The 21,836-nt window shown below is 36.4% G+C and overlaps 1 protein-coding gene across 2 annotated transcripts; it reads right to left on the bottom strand.

The window, feature by feature from the left end:
* Positions 1–1,547: 1,547 nt before the first annotated feature.
* On the bottom strand, positions 1,548–19,169 carry LOC121728889 (transcriptional regulator ovo-like). 2 transcript variants are annotated; one of them, XM_042117212.1, is made up of 4 exons: positions 18,846–19,169; positions 4,271–5,928; positions 3,488–3,913; positions 1,548–3,309 (listed from the first exon to the last, which is right to left on the bottom strand). In XM_042117212.1, the coding sequence occupies exons 1-4, from the start codon at positions 19,003–19,005 to the stop codon at positions 3,124–3,126; spliced, it is 2,430 nt and encodes an 809-aa protein (XP_041973146.1). In that variant the 5' UTR covers positions 19,006–19,169; the 3' UTR covers positions 1,548–3,123. The 2 variants fall into 2 exon arrangements, with proteins under 2 accessions (XP_041973146.1, XP_041973145.1); XM_042117211.1 differs by having other exon boundaries at positions 4,214–5,928.
* Positions 19,170–21,836: the final 2,667 nt, after the last annotated feature.

Consider the following 21,836-nt stretch of genomic DNA (forward strand, 5'->3'; position numbering starts at 1 on the left):
AAAATTCTTTCAATGTTAGATAGCCCATTTATCAAAGAAGATTATAGGCTATATTTTATCACGCTAAGACTATTAGGAGCGAAGAAATAAATAAATGTGGAAAAACGGGGGAAATTATTTAAAAGAGCTTATCTCACGAACTTGGAGCAATTTTTATGTTATTTGGTACAGATAAGAAGTAGACCACGTGAAGGATCATAGGCTATTTATTGTGGACTAATTTGTCTGTGAAATATCTAATTTACGCGGGCGAAGCCGCGCGAAATTAATAATACCTAACTTGTATAGTCTATGCGAGTAAGTACAATGTACCATCGAAGAAACTGATTCATTGGTAGTTGACGGACCTACATCATTAGGTTAGATTATGTCAATTCAATGTAAGTCGTGATCTGTCGTTTGGGATTGACATAGCTCGACCAAACTACGTAGGTCCACCATCTGCCTATGAATAAACTTCTCTGATAATACATGCTAGTAAAGGTATTTTGGTTGTCTAAGAATATAGGATTAGGAACATAATATATGGTCCAAAACTAATTATTGAAAGCAGTGTTATAATTTTCATACAAAATATCCACAGACGAACACAGAACATCCATCTTTTAAGTGCTCAAAAACGCCTTTCACTCTAAAATTTTGTGTGTAAATTAAACATTTGCTTTGAGAATTTGGGAAGGCACAAGTTATAATACACGAACTAATATAATTTATTTATCTTATAATTTTCGGTTGCTACTTTCATTACACTTTTATCTCTTATTTGTATAATTGTATGCTACGAACTAAATGAAGTGAATGTAGTCCTGGTGATCTCTAACACAGGCTACAGGCTACGCTACCCCATACTACTCACCAGCGGGGCTAAAATGGTCGCTTTGAAGAATCATATTATGAATCATATTGTTATGATTCGTTTTTTTTAAATCGCAAAATGCAGGTCTGCTTGCAATTCATATCTAGTAATTCGTACTAATTAGACATTTGTCAGTTTGACAGTTTTGACAATTCATTTCCTGAATTGATTGAGAGGAATTGCTTAATGTGACCATTTTAGCTCTGTAGCTCCTCGCCTTCTAATGAAGACAGCATAATAACAAAACACACTAAATGAAATTGTAACTAGACCATAAATAAGAACAAGTGGAAAAACTAACTTTTAATTATTCTTTTAATTACGATACTAATTAGATACTTAGCTAAAACTTTTAAGGTACCGACGAGTTTTTTTGGACTAGACGACTTTCTACCGCACTCAGATTGGAACATTAATTACTTAAATATAATTAACTCAAAATGTTGACATAAGCCTCATACATTATCTGACAAAATATTCATTAAATTGATGGTTAATCATAATTAAATGTCTCTGAGTACGGCGGTAAGCCTGCGAACTAATTTTAATCGAATTAGTGTAATAGAGTAAAATATTATTCCACCATTCGATTTTCATTACTTACATGCCAATATTGAACACTTTTTTACTGATTGCTCGTGTTTGACCCACTGAATTTATTCAGATAAATAAAACAACTGCGAACCGTTTTAATTTGTATATATTGCTTATTAGTACAGTAACAAAAGTGTCTCTAGATACGAAACTAATTGACAATCGTTTTAAATTCTAGTAAATGCAAGACAGAGGAGTCGGGGCACTGCGCTATCACACAACTCGGGATGCCGTATAATAAGCTAATATACAATTCAGATCTACGTTTTCCAATCGTACACAATATCATAACAAAATAATTAAAAATCTCATAATCTAATTAGGTACCAACTAAAATATTTAGACGTTCCAATTTTACTACGTATTTAATTTAGATATGTACAGTTCTACATAATATCCACATGTTTCGCCGGGAGAGCGCAAACGTACCAATATTGAGCATATAACATCAAACGCTATATCGATTTCGTTTCGGCTATAACAAAGTTTTAAATAACTTATACATAACGATTCACACACTCACAGCACAGACTATTCCTGTTCGAGTTCATAATTTAAATAACATAAATTATTCTAAAAATGCATTTAACTCGGTACGACTTAACACGCGTCCGGCTCGCGAGGAGCGGACAGTTCCATTCTGTTACATTGAGTACCAACAACGAACAAACATAACATTAAGTACATAACGCGAATAACTTGTGACATGAGTTATATCGGAGGAGATTAGAAGCTAATATCACTAAACGAGGGGAGATTCCTTAAAGTATACATTTTTACAGACTTCCCAATGTCGCAGACGTGGGTCTACTTCGGTCATGAATCGGACAAGATACGTCATCCGACACATGAGGGTTTCATCCCGAGTCAGCGACGCTCTAATACTTTCCGTAGCACCAAACGCGTCGATCCAATCTACGTCGTGCTGACTCGAAATGAAAGACACTTTAGACGAAATGTTACAACGTAAATTATGCGCTAGAACTTAACCTACTTACGACTAACCCCGTACCATCACCAAAGATTGCACATAATACCCGATACTTTGATTTTTTAATTGCAGTCGCGCCTAGCTGAGGCAGATGTTTCTGGACCATTAAAAAATTAAGGTATTTTAAACTAGAATTCGTAGTTCGATATACAGGATACAAACTACTTCTTCAAAATCACTTTTTAACAGGAATGTAAATTTATGAATGCGAAGTATGATCGACGTGGAAGTTTCCGAAAAGCGTTTCGGGTGCGAAAAGAAAATTTTGTATGCTTTTGTTTATAAGAATAGGGATACAATAATATTTTATAATATAAAAAATAAGGGATGAATATCTTGTCGACATGAGCTAGGGAACTCTTCTCGCTCCACCGTCCCTTGCATGGTTTTTGTGACAATTTTCTTGTAGCATCTTTTGATTCACATAATTTTATTTGATTACCCGATTACCGATAATTTGTGTCATCGTACGTCTGATCATCTTTATACAATGTCAATGATTTTACCCGAATCATAGTTATTAAATTAAGTTTGGAAGACAGCGGAGGTGTTTACACCACACAATGCATACCTGCGATACAATATTATCATCACAAATGAATCTAATTTGTGTAATATGCACTGGGTTTCTAATATTAAAGGACGGAATAAATTCGTAAAAGATACTCTTCACGTGCGGATCTTAATTATGCACTGGCATAGGCAACTGGCCCAGCAGCTGGTTGGCGAAAGTAGCATTCGTGAACTTGAAGTGGCGCTTGTCGTAGAACTTGAGCAGCGCCGGCGAGTAGGGGTGCTGCTTCTTGAGGTGCATGTAGTGTTCCTCGGGCTCCGACGTCGTGTGGCCGCATTCCTCGCAGACGTACATCTGGAAAAATTAAACATCCATTTTATTTTGACTCCTTCAGAACCTTTATCGAAGGCGTAAGAAAGTGAGCGCGTGTGCAACAAAATCTATCTTGCAATTCATTGTTAAAGCTTATTAAGTCCTTTTATTAAACCTGAGTATACAAACAGTAGATGCTCAAACAAAAATATATATTTACCTTTGTCCTGCGCTCCTTGTAAGCATAAGTATGTTGTACTCCGTGAACTTTTAAACAATGAGATTCTAATGAGCATCTTTGGGTAAATGACTTCTCGCACAGGTTGCACTTGTAAGGCCGCACCCCGGTGTGCGTCCTCGTGTGCCGTTTCAGATCGAAAGTGTCGTTGAAACCCTTGCCGCAGAACGTACACAGGTAGCGTTTGACGTCCGAGTGACATTTCATGTGTCTGTTCAGTAGCCTTTGCAAACTGAAATTTTTGGAGCATATCCTGCACACGAATTTTGTAGGATCGTCTTCGCTGACTAAGACTTGTTTGTTTTTCTCCTCCTCCCTTTGCCGGGCGTTGGCTTCGGTGGCTAGGGGGTTTTTGACGCCGTGACCGCCGTTTATGAATTCTAGGGGTAGCTCTGCCGGGAGACCCAACTGAAAAGATAAAATAATATTAATACATTTTTGTTCACAAGGACAGCCAGACTAGGATTATGAGTAGTTTATATTGAGCTGAGCATAATCAATTAGCTGTCCTTATAATAATATCATAATTAGGATACAATAGTCAAATTACATAAAATTGCGTAAGGTAAAAGCATAAGTTGATTCAGGCTCAGCGATGTTTTGGACATTTTAGTTGCCACATTCGCTGTCGTGCTTTATATTTTATCGTCGATGACAACTAAGACGAATTAAATAGTAAGCCTCGCCTTAAAATCAAATAATGCTTACCCTTTGTTGCAAGATTTGCACTTTGCTATCGGAGATTGAGCCTTTCTTCAAACTTACAGCGGCAGCAGGACTGAGAGATGAATTTTCGATGTGCGAGTTTCCGTCGAGTGAGCTGTTGCCGCCTGGAGATGGGAGTGAAACGCCCGTTGGCGAATCCAGTTCCAAAGAATGACTAGTGAATGGAAAACCGGGAGATAGTATTTGTTGCCTTTGCTGTAATTGAACGTGAATCTGCAGTTGCTGCATTTGGCCTTCGTTATGTTGTAGCAAAGCAGGATTTAATTGCATCAATAAGTCTGGTCGCTCTTTTGCAAAGTTGTAAGTGGAGCTTTGTTCTTGACTAGCGAATGCTAAGTAATTTGCTTTTTCATAATATTGTCTGCTTAAATTGACCTGTTCTGCTAACGACTCAATATCTACAGCATTATGAACAGAATCAGGTGTTATAGAAGAAGATTCTCGTAAATCTGGATCGTTAATAGATTCAACATGATTACTTAACAAACTAGCAAAATCATCGGTCGAATCAGAAAGGTTTCCTAAAATGCTTTCATTCGGTGCAAATGTCAATGTATTATAAAATTGATTGTTGTCAATTACATCTTCCCCCATGTCAACGACCATTGACTCATCAAAATTGTTGTTATAGCTTCCAACGGTTCCTAAATTTTCTAGCTTGCTCTCATAATCTATTTCTTCATCTTTAAGAGCTAGACCATAATGCGCATTTTGCATCAAAGAATATTGTTTACTTTGCTCTGGGAAATTTGTGTTAGTATTATCATTGTTTTCACAGTCCATGTTAAATCCGTTTATAATATTAAATTCACTTGAGAAGTTACCATTGGCATTAAAAGTATTTTGACCGTTCTTAGATGACGGCCCTAAGGTTTCATAAAAAGGAGGTAAACTTCCTGTGGGTGGACTATTTGGACCATAATTTGACCTTCCGTCCCTGCCGTTTCCTCCGCTACCTGAGCCACCTCCGAGCGCTCCACCACCACCTGACGAAGGGGCTGTACCTCCACTACCGGAATTAAAGCTGCCTGAACCACTACTTGCTTGAGAATTTCCATTACTATTGCTTCCACCAGTTGACCTTCCGTGTCCTGCCGCGGCACTCATAATTCCCGGCAATTTAGTTCCAGGACGATTCCGAAGAATAAATGCCGGTCGAGCCAAAATACCGTTTGCAATTTTTGAACTACTAGTTCGTCTTTGTTCTCTAATTTTCTTTTCTGTTTCTTCATCTTCAGTTTCACCACGCTTTTTTGCAATGGCATAATCGATGGGTTGATCTTGCTCTGGTTCGGTCGCTGGTAGTGTTGCCGGAATGCTCACTTCGGATAGCTCTTTTTTGCTGTCACGAAATTGAGACTGTGATGGTGTCCTCTGTATAACAGAAACTTTTTGGCATGTAACATTATCAATAGACGGGGATGGTATTGACTCAGGTGCTGGTGAATTTTGCGCCGGAAGAACTATCGGTTCGGTGTCCACCAAATCCTTCTCTTCTTTTATGAGAGGCTTATCGTCGGATTTCTTTTCTTCCGCAACTGGTAAATATTGTTTGCGTTCAGCTTGTGTGAGCACGTGGCCTCTATGGCTGCCGTAGGGTATTTCACCTCCAAGTATAGAGGAAATAAATCTTCTCGGTTCTTTTGTGGGGCGTTCTTCTTTATTTTTTCCTCTGTTCTCATTAAACACGTCTCGATCTGAAAAGAACAAAAAAACCTAATTAGTCGTTAGTTACAATTTCTTTGGTTTTTTTTAATTAAAAGGTTGCAGTCAATTGACTAAACATATTCGTGAATAGTCTCAGATATATAAAGCGTCGATGACGTCACTCACATGCGCTTTCTTAACGGTTCCCGTTCTCAAATAAACACTACATAGTGCATTTGTTAAAATACCATTGAGAAAAAAAAAACAATATTTAAACATTTTGGATCTCGGTTAAAAATGAATTATCACGAACCTTACCTAACTCAACTTTTTATACCAAGAACTAGTTATTATAAATAGATTTTTGTCCAAAACTTTTAATCTGCACTGCAACTAGCTTTCATCGAAAGAAAAAATAGGAATCTAGACGTGTGATCTATGCTGATTAATGCTCTTAATATTATTATAAGTAAATAACTATGCTAAAACTTAAAACTATTATGAATTGTTAGATTCTGTAGTATGTTTTAGTAAAGTATGTGTATGTTACGCTAGTTAGTGAAAGTCTCAAGGTTAGTTGAACAAGTTCTTTTGCCCTTTCTCGACTTTTGTTAGGGACCCAAGGACGAGGCCTGCATTGTTAGGATTTTTTTTACCGTGTAATTGTATGCGTCTGCGCAGCTAGGCGTGAATATTTCGGACCCATTTTACCTTTTCGGCCAACCAAAAAATTAATGATGGTAAAGGCCGTTTTACGAAAGTGATCTTCATAAATTAATACTTATGCATTCTTCAAAATATTAATCTGCATTTTTTTATGTAAAGCATTACAAAAGTGCTTAACAGTAATTTAAAACATGCTGTCCAATTTTGAATGTATGCAAATGAAAACAATAAACTCGATAATACATTAACTAACGAATTGTAAAATAATGCGGTTTAAAACGGTAAGTCAAGGTCTCGTAATTACCACGTAGTCGTCGGCAAGTCGGTATCTATTCAGTTCCGCGCCGTTTCCTCGTGAGAACCGAACTGCAACCTTGACTGCGAACACTCATTTGGTCATTACGAAGCGCCAGTTTTGGCGTCAATTAGCACCGCACAAGGCGCTCTATGAAAATGACTTCGCTTCATTAATTTAAAATTACACTAAATGAGTAAACCGGTATGAAATTACGCAACGAAAACAGTTATTCAAAATAATTAATTAAAAAATGTTAATGTAGATGATGCGGTTCGGTATAATTTCGAAATCATGAGAGTAAAGGCTCTACCGATTATTCAACAGATGATTAACAGATCTCAACGGACAGGGGCGACGCCAGTTGTAAATGTTGCATCTTTTTCACCGGAAATTCAGATTACGAGCATAAAAAAGTTTAAGAAACTAAAATATTACAATGTCGGAAAGTTTTTAATAATCTTTATAGTGACTGTTAAACTTCCTATGCACGTGTTACTAGATATTAAAAACCAAAACTGCTATTTATCAAGTTCTAAGTGAACGCACTGAATAATTAAAATTTTCCGCTACTGCTCATAATGTTCTATGCAAACGGTTCTAACAAAAACTAGACGTACTCGGAGTCATTTTTCCATTGGTGTACAAAACGAAAAAAAAGGACAACGAGCAGACTAGCTCGTCCTCGCTGCTGGGTTCATCGCTCGCCGCTAACATTTACGGTAGGTATAAGAGGCTCCGAGGAACCGCTCGGAGCAGACATTAAATTCCTTCGGATCCTTTTTTTGTACGAGGCGAGTACCGATAACACACGGTACATTTGGTACCCGCTAAACAGTCGGAGGTCGCGGGAAGGACATTTTTTGTCTCTCATTTGTTGAAGGTTCATATGTTTGCTAAACACTTTGGCTAAATATAGCACGTTGACGAGAATTAGTTGAGAGAGTTATCGGTTAATTTGAGTATTTGATATTGCTTATTTTGTTACGAGTAAACCAAAAGTCTATAATAATACTCCCGCACCGGTTTCGGTGACGGTGGCCAGTTTCATTGAAACCAGGCCAGTTACGCAGGAGTAATTTTATAGTGCCCAAGTGTGTTCGCAGTACGCAAGAGCACTCTCTATTCCTTTACTCTCATAACCCAGTGGGACGGAAGACCGACACGACTGGCGAGAGATCATGCGCAGGACCGACTTTTTACATGTCCCTACATGATCATCTTACGTGTCAGACAATCAGGTGATTAGCCTGCATTATCCTAACCAAACTTGGAAATAACACGTTTCCAACGCGGGAATCGAACCCACGACCACCGAGTCAAGAGCCACGCTCTAAACCACTGGATTACGGAGGCGTCAAAAGTCTGTAATCAAGCACAAGTCTATCAATTCTATCAATAGTCTATCCATTATCGTTTAAAAAAAGGAAGACTTGTTTGTTTATTTTGGATAAGCATTATTCTTGGGGATAGTCTAATCTAGATGATATTATGTATTTAAAACAAAAAATGCGAATGCTACAGGACATTTTACCTCATTTAATATTACTTTTACCTAAGTCAGCAAAACCTTCGATAGTCAAGAATATTTCAATGAATAATAAGGCTACTGGGAATGACTTAAATTCAACATAATATAATACTCACTCTTGTCTCAGGTATGGCGCGAGGCTATAAGTATATAATATTATGTTAAAATATGTCTAGCGTATGCCAAAATGGATTGGCTATTGGAATAAAGTCGACTGACAAGTGCGAATCGACAGCTTCTTGAATAAGTTTAAGTATTAATATCGATCCGTTTACTATTGTTTTAGCTCTGACCAAAGCGGTTTGTTGAAATCTTTTTGTTGAAAGCTTTTATAATTTTTTATAAGAATTACTCACAAAGAATCTCCGTAGCTAATAGATCTAACAGCTAAGTCCATAGTATAGGAACCACCCACTCAATTCTTACTTTTAAAATATTACTATGCTAAATTTTTTCTCTATTTAATCATACATTTTAATCGTACAAAATTTGATACTAATCTGTTTTCATATTTTTAATAAAATATGAAAAAAGATCCTTTTCCTTATTTTTATTTCCGTGATTGTAAAAAAGATGAATTAAGTACTTAGCAGAAAAGTCAAATAACTCGTAGTCTATATTTTTTTATGAATAAGCCATCAATTCATCATACCTAGCATCAAACATGATGGTAATTTCTAGGTATAATATAACTATAGAACTAGTTTAATAGCATACAAGTACTAAAACGAGCATATAATCAATGAATAAAATGTAATTACAGTTTTCTTTGTGTTGTTTGGTACGTTGAAAATGGTTGATGTAATTTATACAAAAAATGTTCTCAGCGAACCAGGTACAAAAACTGTTGCTTTATTACTTCGAGCACGGAGTGAATCACGACCAGATTTGGCAAGGGTTAATGACCTAAATATGTTTGTCGAAGTTTTCAAGGCTAGTTGTCTAAATTAGTTTTGAATGTAAAAAAGCCGGCGATCCTACGAGGCGACTAGAGGTAATAATTTGTTTGAATATAAAATAGAGGCTCTAGAACTGTTTGCCGTTGCGACCGTTATTAAGGAATTCAAAATGTTGTTTAAATGTTATTCTGAATAGTTATTATTTAGTATTAATACGAGGTTTCAGCTTTAAACAAACGCTAAACGTATATGTAGCGTTTAGTAAAACATTTGTTCCTCACTTCAGCTAACTATAAAAATATAGAGTACAAACAATGAATTTGCTGAAATTATAATTACTATCGGTGGTTACTTTTATCTTTATTTAATAGTTTTATGGCCGCCTTCAGAAACATGTTACAGATAATATAATATTATGGCTTTTTTCAAAATCTTAATATATTTTTAGTTAATGAATTATTAATACATATTCGTCTCCGAGTACGGCAGTATGTTGTCGTTGCTTTGTCATTTTGCTATGAAATTATAGGAAAGCGAGGTTGTTTTACTGAAATGAGGTCACTCTTTTGTAATTTTAACTGACTTCTGAAAAGGAGGAGGTCTATTTAAGCACAGGTTTTGGGCACTTTGACCTTCCTATAAGAAAAAAAATATTATCAGACAAAAAAGTCCATAATTATGTTATTATACATTATGTTAGTTCTTATGACCACGTCATTTGCGATACCGTTCTAAAACTTCATCTCACTTCAACTTACTATTTTCATAAAAAGTTTATCGCGCTATAAACAAGTTTCAGCATAAAATTTTATCTTATGTGATTTATGCCCGGTTTCTGAGATTTTTTAACAAGAGTTTATCTATTCACTAGCGTTGTTGATTGGTAGATTGACGCCAATCAAAAGCAATAGTAAAAAGATAAACTCCGGTTAAAAAAACCTCCTTATAAAACAGACACACTTCCGCTTTTTAGGGTTCCGTAGTTATTAAGGAACCATTACAGTTTCAGTCTGTACTTCCGTCTGTCCGTCTGTCTGTCCGCTGTTTTACTCAGAGACTATAGAACCTACAAAGCTGTAATTCAGCAAGAATGCACATATTAATGATGCCGACATGATACATAAAATCTTAAAAAAATATATTTTTATGGTACCTTCCCTACACATCAAGCGGGATGATATATTTTTTTCGCGTCCACCCTACCGTGTGGGGTGTCGTTGGATAGGTTTTTTAAAAATATTATGAGTATTTATAGATCATTTTCTGATTTAGGGATCCATTTGTGAAATATGAAGTTTCAAAGCGGAAAAAATCAAATCAATTAATGTCTTTATTGCCAGAATGTTGTACATTTACAGGTCTTATATGATAACTACTTATAGTTCTAACATTCTGCCATAACAATGGCGTGCAATTAAATTATTATTCTTTATCATTATTATTCTTAATCTTTAGAGTCCAGTGTCCCCCCCTTCTACCAGCTAAACGGTTGCTTCTGGAAATGTGAAAAAAATTCACGGGAGTAGGAAATATGCTGAATTTAAAAGGAAAACTGTCACGGCTATAAAGATTATAACTTATTGATATTGAGCAATAGTCGACCAACAAAAAAAAATTTATAGGAACTTTTCGCTCAAATTCCTTTGAACGTAACTGAAATGATGTTGTTAAAATAAATAAGTAAATAAATGTTAGTAGTGTAAAATACGTTATACATAAATATTAAATATACATTATACATCCATTGGTCATACAAAAATTATCAAAATCTAGCTTTACAACGGAACCCTATATTGCGTGGCCCGACACGCACTTGGCTGGTTTTTAATATTAGTATAAATAATAGTTAAGAAAGATAACTCAAATTGATTTTTTATTGCATTTTCTGTTCACAATCAAACATTTTACTACCTAATAATATTAAGTAAGCAATAATACTAAGTTTTTGGATTTTAAAAGAAAAAAGAAAAAATATATGTTTTCAGATTTTGCATAATATTGCATTAAATATTTTCGGGTAAGTTATTTTTAGAATGTAAATGTAAAATATAAATCGATATAAATGTCATAACATTTATGTCTGTATCAGGAAATTAAGGCTTCACTATCTAATCGAATGAAAACTCGTCTAAAGACTTGACGATATTTCACATCGAAGATAAATAACGGTCATCAAACATTATGGCTTCGTGTTTTATACAGGGTGTAACAAAACTAAGTGATAATACTTTAGGGTGTGTACGTGTTCCTTGTAAAGAGTTCACTGTGAACGTAGCAGCGGTGAAAGATCCATTTTTTTTACTTTTGCTGTGCAAGCGCCCCAGCGTGCAGCGTCACGAGTTTCCCCATACAAAAGTGAAAAAAAATTTTTGGTTAGTTGGTTTTAGGTTAGGTGTAACAAACTTAGTTTTGTTTCACCCTGTATTTAACAACAATTTCTTGTAGTAAATGTCAGCACTACAAATTAAAACAAGTAGATTAAAAGTTTGACTAAACACTGTCACTTTTTGGCGAAAATTCATTACCTGTTTGGTACTCTCAAACGCGCCTTAATTCGGTACCTACTTTTATTCTAAAACACTATTCGCCTCTTTTTTACAAAAATTTCAGACTCGAATGAATACGTTATTTTAAAAATTTTAAGAACTAAAGTTTAGATTCTATACTATAATCCCTATTTTGAAAGAGCTTAGCAAAAACCGATAATCATAATAAGCGCTCTTCTTTGTTTTCCGAGAACTATGGGACCGCCAATGCAAAACTTCCAGGTAAGAAGTTAGAAGAGTAAATTCGCAAAACACACTAAGCCGACGAATTTTAGGATTATTCTACGTTCAGAACGCAGATAATATTTTTATGCTGTGGAATTTTACATAATGGTTTCTACTTTTTAGTATTACTAGTAGGTATCTATTTATTATTATTTATTTAATTACTTTCACAAAGACACATATTTTACAAGTATTTACCGTCCATAAACCAGGAGGAGGGCGTGCCCTCCAATCTAAATTGATAGTACATAATTTAGTATTACTCAGAGCTATAAATCCAATTTTACTATAATTGTAAACCAGTTAATTAGCACGTATATATTATAATTATATGACCCATAAAATTAATATCTAAGAGAAAGATCTTTAAAATTATGCTTGAAAATACGAGTTTGATAGAGTGCAACAAGAGTTAAGTCACTACAGAGCCATTAAAGTGACCAACTTTTGTAGTTCGGGTTCGATTCTCTGCATGCTTCGGATGTCGCTTTAATCGCAGGCTGTCTGATGCGTGAAGCGAAGCCTGAGATCAAAGCGATATTCGGTGCAAGAATGGGAATCGAGGACCTGAATTATCGAAGGCGAATGCTAGACTGCAAATAGTAACTACTTAACATATTCGCAGAGCAGATGTTGGTTATTTTTTATTATCGACAATTAACAAGTGGGCTGACGGCAGCCCGTATCGCGGACATGTGGCCTGCTCTAGGACCGGCCTGTCGAGTCACACGAATCACACGTGCAAAGCATCTTGTCCGCAAAAAGTTAGGGCACTCGCTCGAGACGCCACAGTTTTTAGACAGAATATATAATACAAAATATTTGTTTATGTGTGTGTATCATATCCATTTGATTTGTGTACTGCGTAGTGCGTCTTAAGACTGTCATGTCTCAAGTGAGCGGTACATAAAATATGCAAACACGTTAGGTGTTATTTTGCTAAGTATTTCAAAATTATCACACCGTTTCTGTAAAGTCTACGTATGCCTACAATGATTTTTTTTCTTTATAAATACCAAAATTTACTAAATTTGTATTCTCGAAATAGTTTTTTTATATATTTTACCTCGTGTTGTCAGATTGTTACTAAATTAAAATAATTTCTTAAATAACATATTTATCTGAGATATTATTTTAGATATTATTGTAATTTAATAATAACATACTTTTATTGTTGCTTTTTTTGATTTTGTGACTGTACTTAAAAGTTGAAAGTAACCGAGTATGCCGCACATGTCGCAAAAATTATATTATACAGAGTCAAGAAAGAGTGTAATTCATAAAAAAGGTATTTTTGTAAATAGTTTGGGCAATTCTGAGAAAGGTAGATTGTAACTAGCTCGGTTTACTACCGCAACATGTGGACGCGGGAACAATGGGCACAACAATACAATACCAGCGCACACTTACACTTCTTTTCTTTTTAAACAACCTTCTTTCTTGCAAACTGACTACATATTAGGTCTTAGGAATACGTTTTTCAATAATTTTTCATTTAGTTCCTAAGTAGATTTGGCTTCAAAATCAAAAAAATTAGAGGAGCTGCTAAAAAAAATAAATGCTCATTTGGATACAAAATTAAAAGTAAGTATGTAAATATACACGGTAAATGTAACATAATATTTTGGTTAGCTGTTCGCATTTAAATTTTTTATTTACTTGCTCGTGTCGTAAACATAAAAACGTGTTTTATTGTTAAATATTAACAGCACGGATACAGTTTTCATCCGTTTTCCCACGTTAGGAGGGCGTGGCACTGATATGCCTTTTCGTTATACTAGTCTGAGAGTAGGGAATGCAATCCCGCTAGATAATTTCAATCCCGGTATTTGCGGGACTGAACCATCACAATCCCGCGGGATCCCGGTATTTGCGGGATCCCGCAGAGTAGACTGAAACTTTCAAAATAAATGGTTATAATGACTTTAGTTGATAGATCCCGTTTTATTCTTAGAATTCAAATGAAACTAACTTTATCGGACACTTTTTTTACAAGGGTTTTTAAATACTTCAGACTTCAGATGTAAAAAAAACTAATGATTTTTTGGAAATGGCTACGTAATAATAATAATAGTTAAAATAAACTTTTTTCGAAATATAGAGAAAATTGTACTTAAAGATTTCATTACATACATACAGCCCAAGCGGCAAGCTTAAAAGTTATAATATGTATTAATTTTGTCGCCTCCCAAACGGCCCCTGATATTCGACACAAAGTAGCCAGCAGCTGAAAAAGTTCGCTCAGCTTCCAAGCTGGTTGGTACAATTATTATCATTTAAAGTGAAATATAGGTGAATTGACTGTAAATTGTTTAGTGGGCTGCCTGTTGCCAGTTCTCGCATCCTCTCGTGCAGAGTTACATGTATGAATCACGCTTCTTTGTAATCCCGCCAGTCCCGCGGGATCCCGCTAAATTTTCAACCGGGATTAGTCCCGCCAAATACATGCGGGATCCCGGTATTTCGGGATTCCGGTATCCCGGTATTGCATTCCCTATCTGAGAGCATGAGTTCAGTTAAAGTTAAAACCGACTTACAAAAAAGGGTGATATTCGGTTTCTTTTATAATAAGAATATCTATTTGCCCATACGGAGCTGCCGATGACGAGGGCGCTGTATTTAAATAATAACATCAGTATACAGTAATAAAAGGTTACATGAATATTCATACGTTCAACTGAATAATTTCATCAGAAATCACGGACCGTAGAGAGTAATGACATTATATTATATGGAGGGGACTCACGCGCGTTGATGTCTTTAACATCACCGCGAAAACTTATTATAAGTTGATATTTTATTATAATTATACGATCATATATGATCATATTTTGCTTGGTCCAGTGTAAAATTGTTATGAATAGTCTAGATTAATTCTATTTTTGAATTTGTTCTTTTAATAACTGGTGATGTAATCTTACCTAGCGGTTAGATATTTAAATAGGTAGGTATATTATTTCAACGTTAATTTGAAAATGTTATTTTTACAGTAATCTATACATACATACATATATATAAATAAAATTGGAGTGTCTGTTTGTAATATTGAAAAAACCGTTTTTTACTATATGCATATGAATCTATATACGATACATACACCAAAACCACATTTTTGACAATTTTTGTCTGTATGTCTGTCTGTCTGTCTGTTTGTTCCTAATCTCTGAAACGGGTGGAGCTATTTTGCCGGGACTTTTTTTAGTAGATAGCTGATGTAGTAAGGTGTACTTAGACTACTTTTAACCGACTTCTAAAAAGGTGGAGGTTAAATTTTACTTTTTTCATATTTGTTTGCGGAGTGCGGACTATCCATCTCTCCTATCATCTTGTTATTTTATTATACTAGGTATATGTTGATGCAGACGAAGTCGCAGGCAACAGCTAGTATAATATATATAGAGCAAATGATAATGCAATTTCGAGGCCTGTAACTCAAACAGTTACAGGCCTCGAAATTGCTGGATCAATTTTGATGAAATTTGGCTGAGATATAGTAGAAGCGACCGCGGGTAATTAGTACTGATTTATAATACACAAATTAGCTTGCATATGCCAGCACCAGCACTGAACCAATGAAAATACGTCCAGCATGCGTTAGCTACTACCAGCTGTAATTATGTAAATCGGTACTTGGCTACATTTTTTTGCCGAAGTGTAATTTCAACGAAATTAATTGAATAAAGAAAAAAATTGAATAAAGAACTATGTACCATTATAAGTAACATGTAACTTGTGCAGTGAGCATCGAAATAATTGCCCCGTCGACATTGTTAGTTGTTACATTTACCCCTGGGGCGGGGTGGGGTCGAAGGGGTGGGTTGCCCTTTGCGGGTTCTGTACAGGTGAGCCCGCGTGACCTTCAAGTCGGGTGTACAGGTGCTAATTCACCTGTAACTCCTAATTCGTGCGAAACGGGTCGTTCGCATTCTATTGGTCAAAATGTCGGTATAAAAATATGGAAATTAACCCTAGATGATTTCCATATTTTTTACACCGACATTAGGTAACCTATACCTAAAGAAATAACGGTCCGCCAATGATTAATGGTTACGTAATTTATAAATAGACATAAATAGAGAACTTACATATTTCTTAAATTATTTTTTGTTTATAAAACCATTCATTATTAATGTGTGGTCCAAGCACAAGATTTAAAGAACTCCATGTTAGTAAATGATTAAACTTGTATACAATTCTGCAACGCCTCTCGTAGTTTGAGCTATATTTATAACGCTTGAGGTACCTTGTGAAAACCTGTCACTAATTATAGTGCCTATAATTTACTGACAGCATTGTTATTTAAAGGAAACCGGTATACAGCCAGTCGGATGTTCCATCTTGGTATTCATTAAGTCGCTCCTGGCCACAGCTGTGACATTCACTCGATGAGTTCCAATATAAATGACATGTTTATGTCTTATATTAACATCAATTCATGGATATGTTCATGGGCGTACCCAGGTAAAGGCAACGGCCCCCCCTCTAGAAGATAAAATAAACGTAAATTTTCCTGGCAAGTGGGAATTAAAAATGTTTTACCTACTCTGCGCGAAATGAAGTGTTGGAAACAAAATATATGTCTTTTCAGTCAGATTAATAAAAGTCAATTTTCATGATACCAGACCGCGGATCCTCTCGAAACCGGTATGCTGCCCCCCCTAGCTGAAATCCTGGACCAGGGTACGCCCACGGATGTGTTTAAGCAAAGAAATGTTGAGACACGAGTCACGACACCTAAAATTGCAAATTGTGCGTAAGTTGGAACAAAATTCGTGGCAGCTACCTGATTTATAAAGCGTACTACGCCCGCAAATTCGTCGCGGAAAAATCGTTTATAGCGCGGGAACCGTAAATTTTTCCGAGGTAAAAATTATCCTGTCCTTTTTCGGGACTTAAAATACCTCCATGCAAAATCGGTTCAGCGGTTTGAGCGTGAAGAGGTCAGATAGACAGATACACTTTCGCATTTATAATATCAGTATGGAAGTATGGATTGGGACTGATCAATCGAATACATATAACCGAAGCAGACCCGACTTAAGACCATTCCCCTACGGAGATTCCGTAATTTACCGTATTTATAGCCTTATAAATTCATAATTTAAAAGTTACAAAGTTATAAAAAAAATACAGCAATAATCTTCAGTAGGTATATTAATCAAAATTTCTTTCCCCGTTTTAAATTTTCTATTTTTGTTTATTATACTCATGATATTAGCTTCCAAAGTAATACCAATTTATTAAAATTGAAGCATACTTTCAGCATCTTCCTAGTATTTACAACTTACGTCTATTCGAAACACACGACAATATAATATCTAAGACAGTTTCATAAACGACATAATCCCCGTTTTAATTTTTTTAGATCAATTTTGAACTAAGATAAGTAAAAAGCAGGATTTTGTGCGATGTGTGTACAACGCGTCAAATGTATGGTCAAGGTCGTTTGCTCGGGGGATGGCCTTAACGACTACCGCTATTGTTCACTCCGAATTTGAATTCCGAATTTAAATTAGGAATTAGCTATTTAGGAATAAAATTCAAATTGTCTCTCAAAAGTACCGTAACGTAATTCCGTAATTAACCTCGGATGGGGTATTGACTATTGTACATTTTGTAAAACCGTAGCACGCATTCGAGTTAATTGTATTGAAACGACAATTGAGATTGCGGTGACTAACCCAAATACAAAGCGATGGCGGCGGAAGCACCATTGTGCTGCAATCATTGACACCTCGCTGCCTAGTGCCTACAGCCCGTTCAGATTTACCTGTGACCTTTATATCAATGAAATAAGGATCATTCTCGTAGAGACGCGGTAAATTTACTCTCTGATCTTCATCCGGTGTTTCGCTGTATTGGGCAGCCGGTATCTGATCAAATTTGCCGGTCTATCCGCTGTTCTCCCAAATATGTCTATCTGATGTGAAATATGGCTATCACGTAGCAATGGTGGCTATCTCTGAATTCTGATGCCTCAACCGAGTGTAGCTGCTAAATAAATTCTAGGGAGTTTCCACTGTTATTTTAATTATAATATGTGATGTTATATAATATGTATTGAGCAGTATATTACATTTATTTTTGTAGCTTTTAAAGTCTGGTGCTAAAAGAAACTTGATAGAATAAGATCCCGTGTACTAAACGTGCTAAAAAGTTAATGTTGCCGAAGAAATAAACCGAAATCCAAAATGCAGGTCAAAACCAGACTAGGAATCTATTCTATTGATGAAGACGAGCGGCGCTTGAGGACTTTATCTAGATATTCTTCTAATTCGGGGTAAGAGAGAAGTCGAAAAAACAAAATGAGGAAATGACTCTACCTGAGGAAGTTAGAGTCATTTTCTTTCCAGACATCAAGCTCGTCATGTGTCTGAAAAATATCAAGTATCTTTTTTAACGTAATACGAAAGAGCGATCAAAGGATCACTTGTGTACAGGGTCAAAACGTTTGATTATCCTGTCCGAAATCATAAAACATGACAGTTATGATTCAGTGTAACTACGCGGCACCGTTAGCGGCCAGTGACGATCTATTTACAATAGCAATTGTCTGGCCCGGCGTGTTTGCGAGACGCGCTAATACACACTGCCAACAAAATTACAGCAAAAAGTGTCACGCAGGACCTGCATGGCGCAGGTAGATGATCCTCGCCCGAGATCTCATTCGCCAGAACGAGCGAACGTGCAAACAATTCATAATTCTTCTTTCTTATGAGTCTGTGACATGTAGACGGACAAGTTGATGATCGACGACAGCAATCTATGAATTATTGGCTAAATAATTTTAATAAAAGTATCTCACCATATTCCTTGTCTTTCTTCGACAGCAGGGGGATGGGTCCATCGTCCAGCGGGGACCCCGGGCAGAGCGGGTCAGATTTGCTCGCGAGAAGCTCCTGACCCTCCTGCAGCCCGAGCTGCTGCTCGTACAGGCGTTTCTTGATGAGGAAAATCTTCGGCATCTTGCTATATTACACACTGCACTCTATCCAAAGGGTTCGTCCGTCACCGGGTCTACAAAAGGAACACCTCGTCCGAAAACCGGCACCAGTTTTTCATCATAACACTGCACGGTTAGTTTCCTCGCGTTTGTTTATTTGCAGCTAGCGGCATGCGATACCGTTGGCTGCTGCGAAAGGACTGAGTCCGTAGGTGTGCGCCTGCGACACCGTTGCCCGAACAGGTCCGCCCGCGCCGCCGCGCCCGGCCCCCGTCCCGCGCGAAGTGCCGCCCGCCCCCCGCACCCTCGCGCGTCCTAACCCGCCTTTGTGCCATCACAAAATATACAGATTCTAGTAAAAGTGCTTATAAACCTTTCTGTATTATGACATCGTTTTCCAACCAAGACTGAAACATTTGAAATAACACATTATATAATTTTCATAAGTTTATAATATAACAGATATATTTTTTCATGGCTACAACGATGTCATTAAAAATAAATGTTGTGACTTTATATTTACCTAATTAATTTATAAATACAACTAACCAAATGCGTAAAAGATTTTATTCTAAAACCGATTATCATATCAAAATCACGCGGTAAACTTTACCATAATATTATTAGATCAAAGTTAACATTTCACTCTCAAATCATCATAAAATATACATTGTGAAATAAAGCTTTCTGTGAATAATTATTGTACATACTTGGTTCTTGGAATTTTTTCTCAAAAGTAGGTCAATTGATTCATCACAAATACAATATGTGAGTCATTTGCCGCTACCACGAAGAAAGGGAAGCTGGGTAGTACCACATAATATATATTAGTAGTACCAAGTAGTACTAGTAGTAATCAAATGTAAAGTTTAGATAAATTGAAATATGTATTAACATTAAGTAAGAAAATATAAGATTTTTCATTGTAGATATTTATAAAAAGTCTTTATTGTAAATATTTATAAGAAGCTAAGGGTGGCGGCGTCCATTGTTTTGTACATAACTGAGCCTCAGACGGATTGTAGAGAACAACAATAGAGAACCCCAAACAAAGTTTGAGAAAGTATTTTTTATATTTTATGATTGCGCAGGCTCGTACACTTTGTAATAATCTGAAAATGCCGCGCCTTAACGCCAGGATTTTTTCAAATGAACAATGTAGAGCCGCTATTGTATCCTCACAGAAATGTTAATCCTTATCTATATTTCGAGGAATTAACATTTTTGAGTAAAAACCGCAAAAACGGTTCCATACTTACGAATTGTGATTTACCTTAAAAATTGTTTTACCACTTGTAGTGCGATTATTCAATTTTTAAACATAATGTTACAAAATATCGAGAATACGTGTACCCAGAATATAAAAAAATTGTTAAGATCTCAACACTCCCAATCCAAAAATAAACCTTTAATGTATTAAAAGCTCAATCCATTTGCTCACTTCGTACATTCCAAAATACTTTTTTAAACCTATAATGTTACCGAAGTATAATACATTTTTTTGTTTTCTCACATATAATGTCCACTGACAAATAATAATTAATCGTACTAACCACTGAAAAATAACATAATAATTGGAAATTTTTAGTAATGAGCGTGCAGCGGGGCGGTGGCGGCGGGGGCGGGCGGCGTGCGTACATTGCGCAACTATTACCGCGCGCAATGCCGAGCTGTTCCGCGCCGCTTGCGCTCAAGTTCTCGGCGACTAACCTCCTTCAAGTTCACTCGACTTAGCAACCTACCGGATACAGTATTCATGTAATAATATCAACAATATTCTTGCGATTTACAGTTTCGCCACGTGCTGTCGTGTAACTTATTTTGTTAAATAGAGGCTTCTCGTTCTGACATGTCAAAAAAGGGACTTCTTCAACTTGTTAATTAAAAAGGCAGGAAAGTAGGGGTGTATTATATTTTGTATTTTTTTTATGAAATAAGGGGGCACACGAGCAAACGGGTCACCTGATGGAAAGCAACTACCGTCGCCCATGGACACTCGCAACATCAGAAGAGCTGCAGGTGCGTTGCCGGTCTTTTAAAAGGGAATACGCTCTCTTCTTGAAGGTTTGCAGGTCGTATAGGTCCAGAAATACTGCTGGTGACAGTTCGTTCCAGAGTTTACAGTGCGCGGCAGAAAGTTACGCGAGAAACGCACGATGCCACTCATCAATGTGATGAGGATGGTATATTTTTCGCATGGGATGATGGCGAAAAGTTGCAGGTGGTATAATTCCGAACAATTCCTCAGATCACTCCCCGTGATACAACTGATAGAGGATGTAGAGTGCAGCTACATCTCGGCGTAATTCCAAGGGGTCCAAGCTGTTTGAAACACTATGGCAGTCAACAATTCGAGCGGCCCTTCGTTGGATACGACCCAGAGGGAGCAGTTGGATTTTGGCGACCCTGCCCAGAGATGAGAACAATATAGGCCTCATATAGGCCGAACCTGCGCCTTGTAGAGTTGTAGGCGTTGGTACGGACTGAAGTACTGTCTCGCTTTAGGGTTAGAATTTAAATCTCTAGAGGGGTAATCTAGAAAAAGGAGAGCGTCGAAAATAAAATAAGAGTTTATGATTTATGATTCATAATAATTATGATAATTTTAATTAATATTACTGTGTTTACCGAGATATTTTTTGTAGCCATATTCAATAAGTTTAACTAAACAAGTTAGTTTTTGTGACAACATTTCGTTCGCCAGGGAAATTTTTTGGACCTAGCCCACCTGTTCTTGAGAATTTGTCAGTAACAAAATACGCGATCTCGTGTTACTGATTTTCAATTTTTTACTGAGCTTTATGACAGATGCTGCCGTGAGAGCAGTCAGCAGGATGTAGGCTCGCAAATCAT

The sequence above is a fragment of the Aricia agestis genome, chromosome 7 (assembly GCF_905147365.1).
Source record: "Aricia agestis chromosome 7, ilAriAges1.1, whole genome shotgun sequence".
Classification (NCBI taxonomy): Eukaryota; Metazoa; Arthropoda; class Insecta; order Lepidoptera; family Lycaenidae; genus Aricia; species Aricia agestis.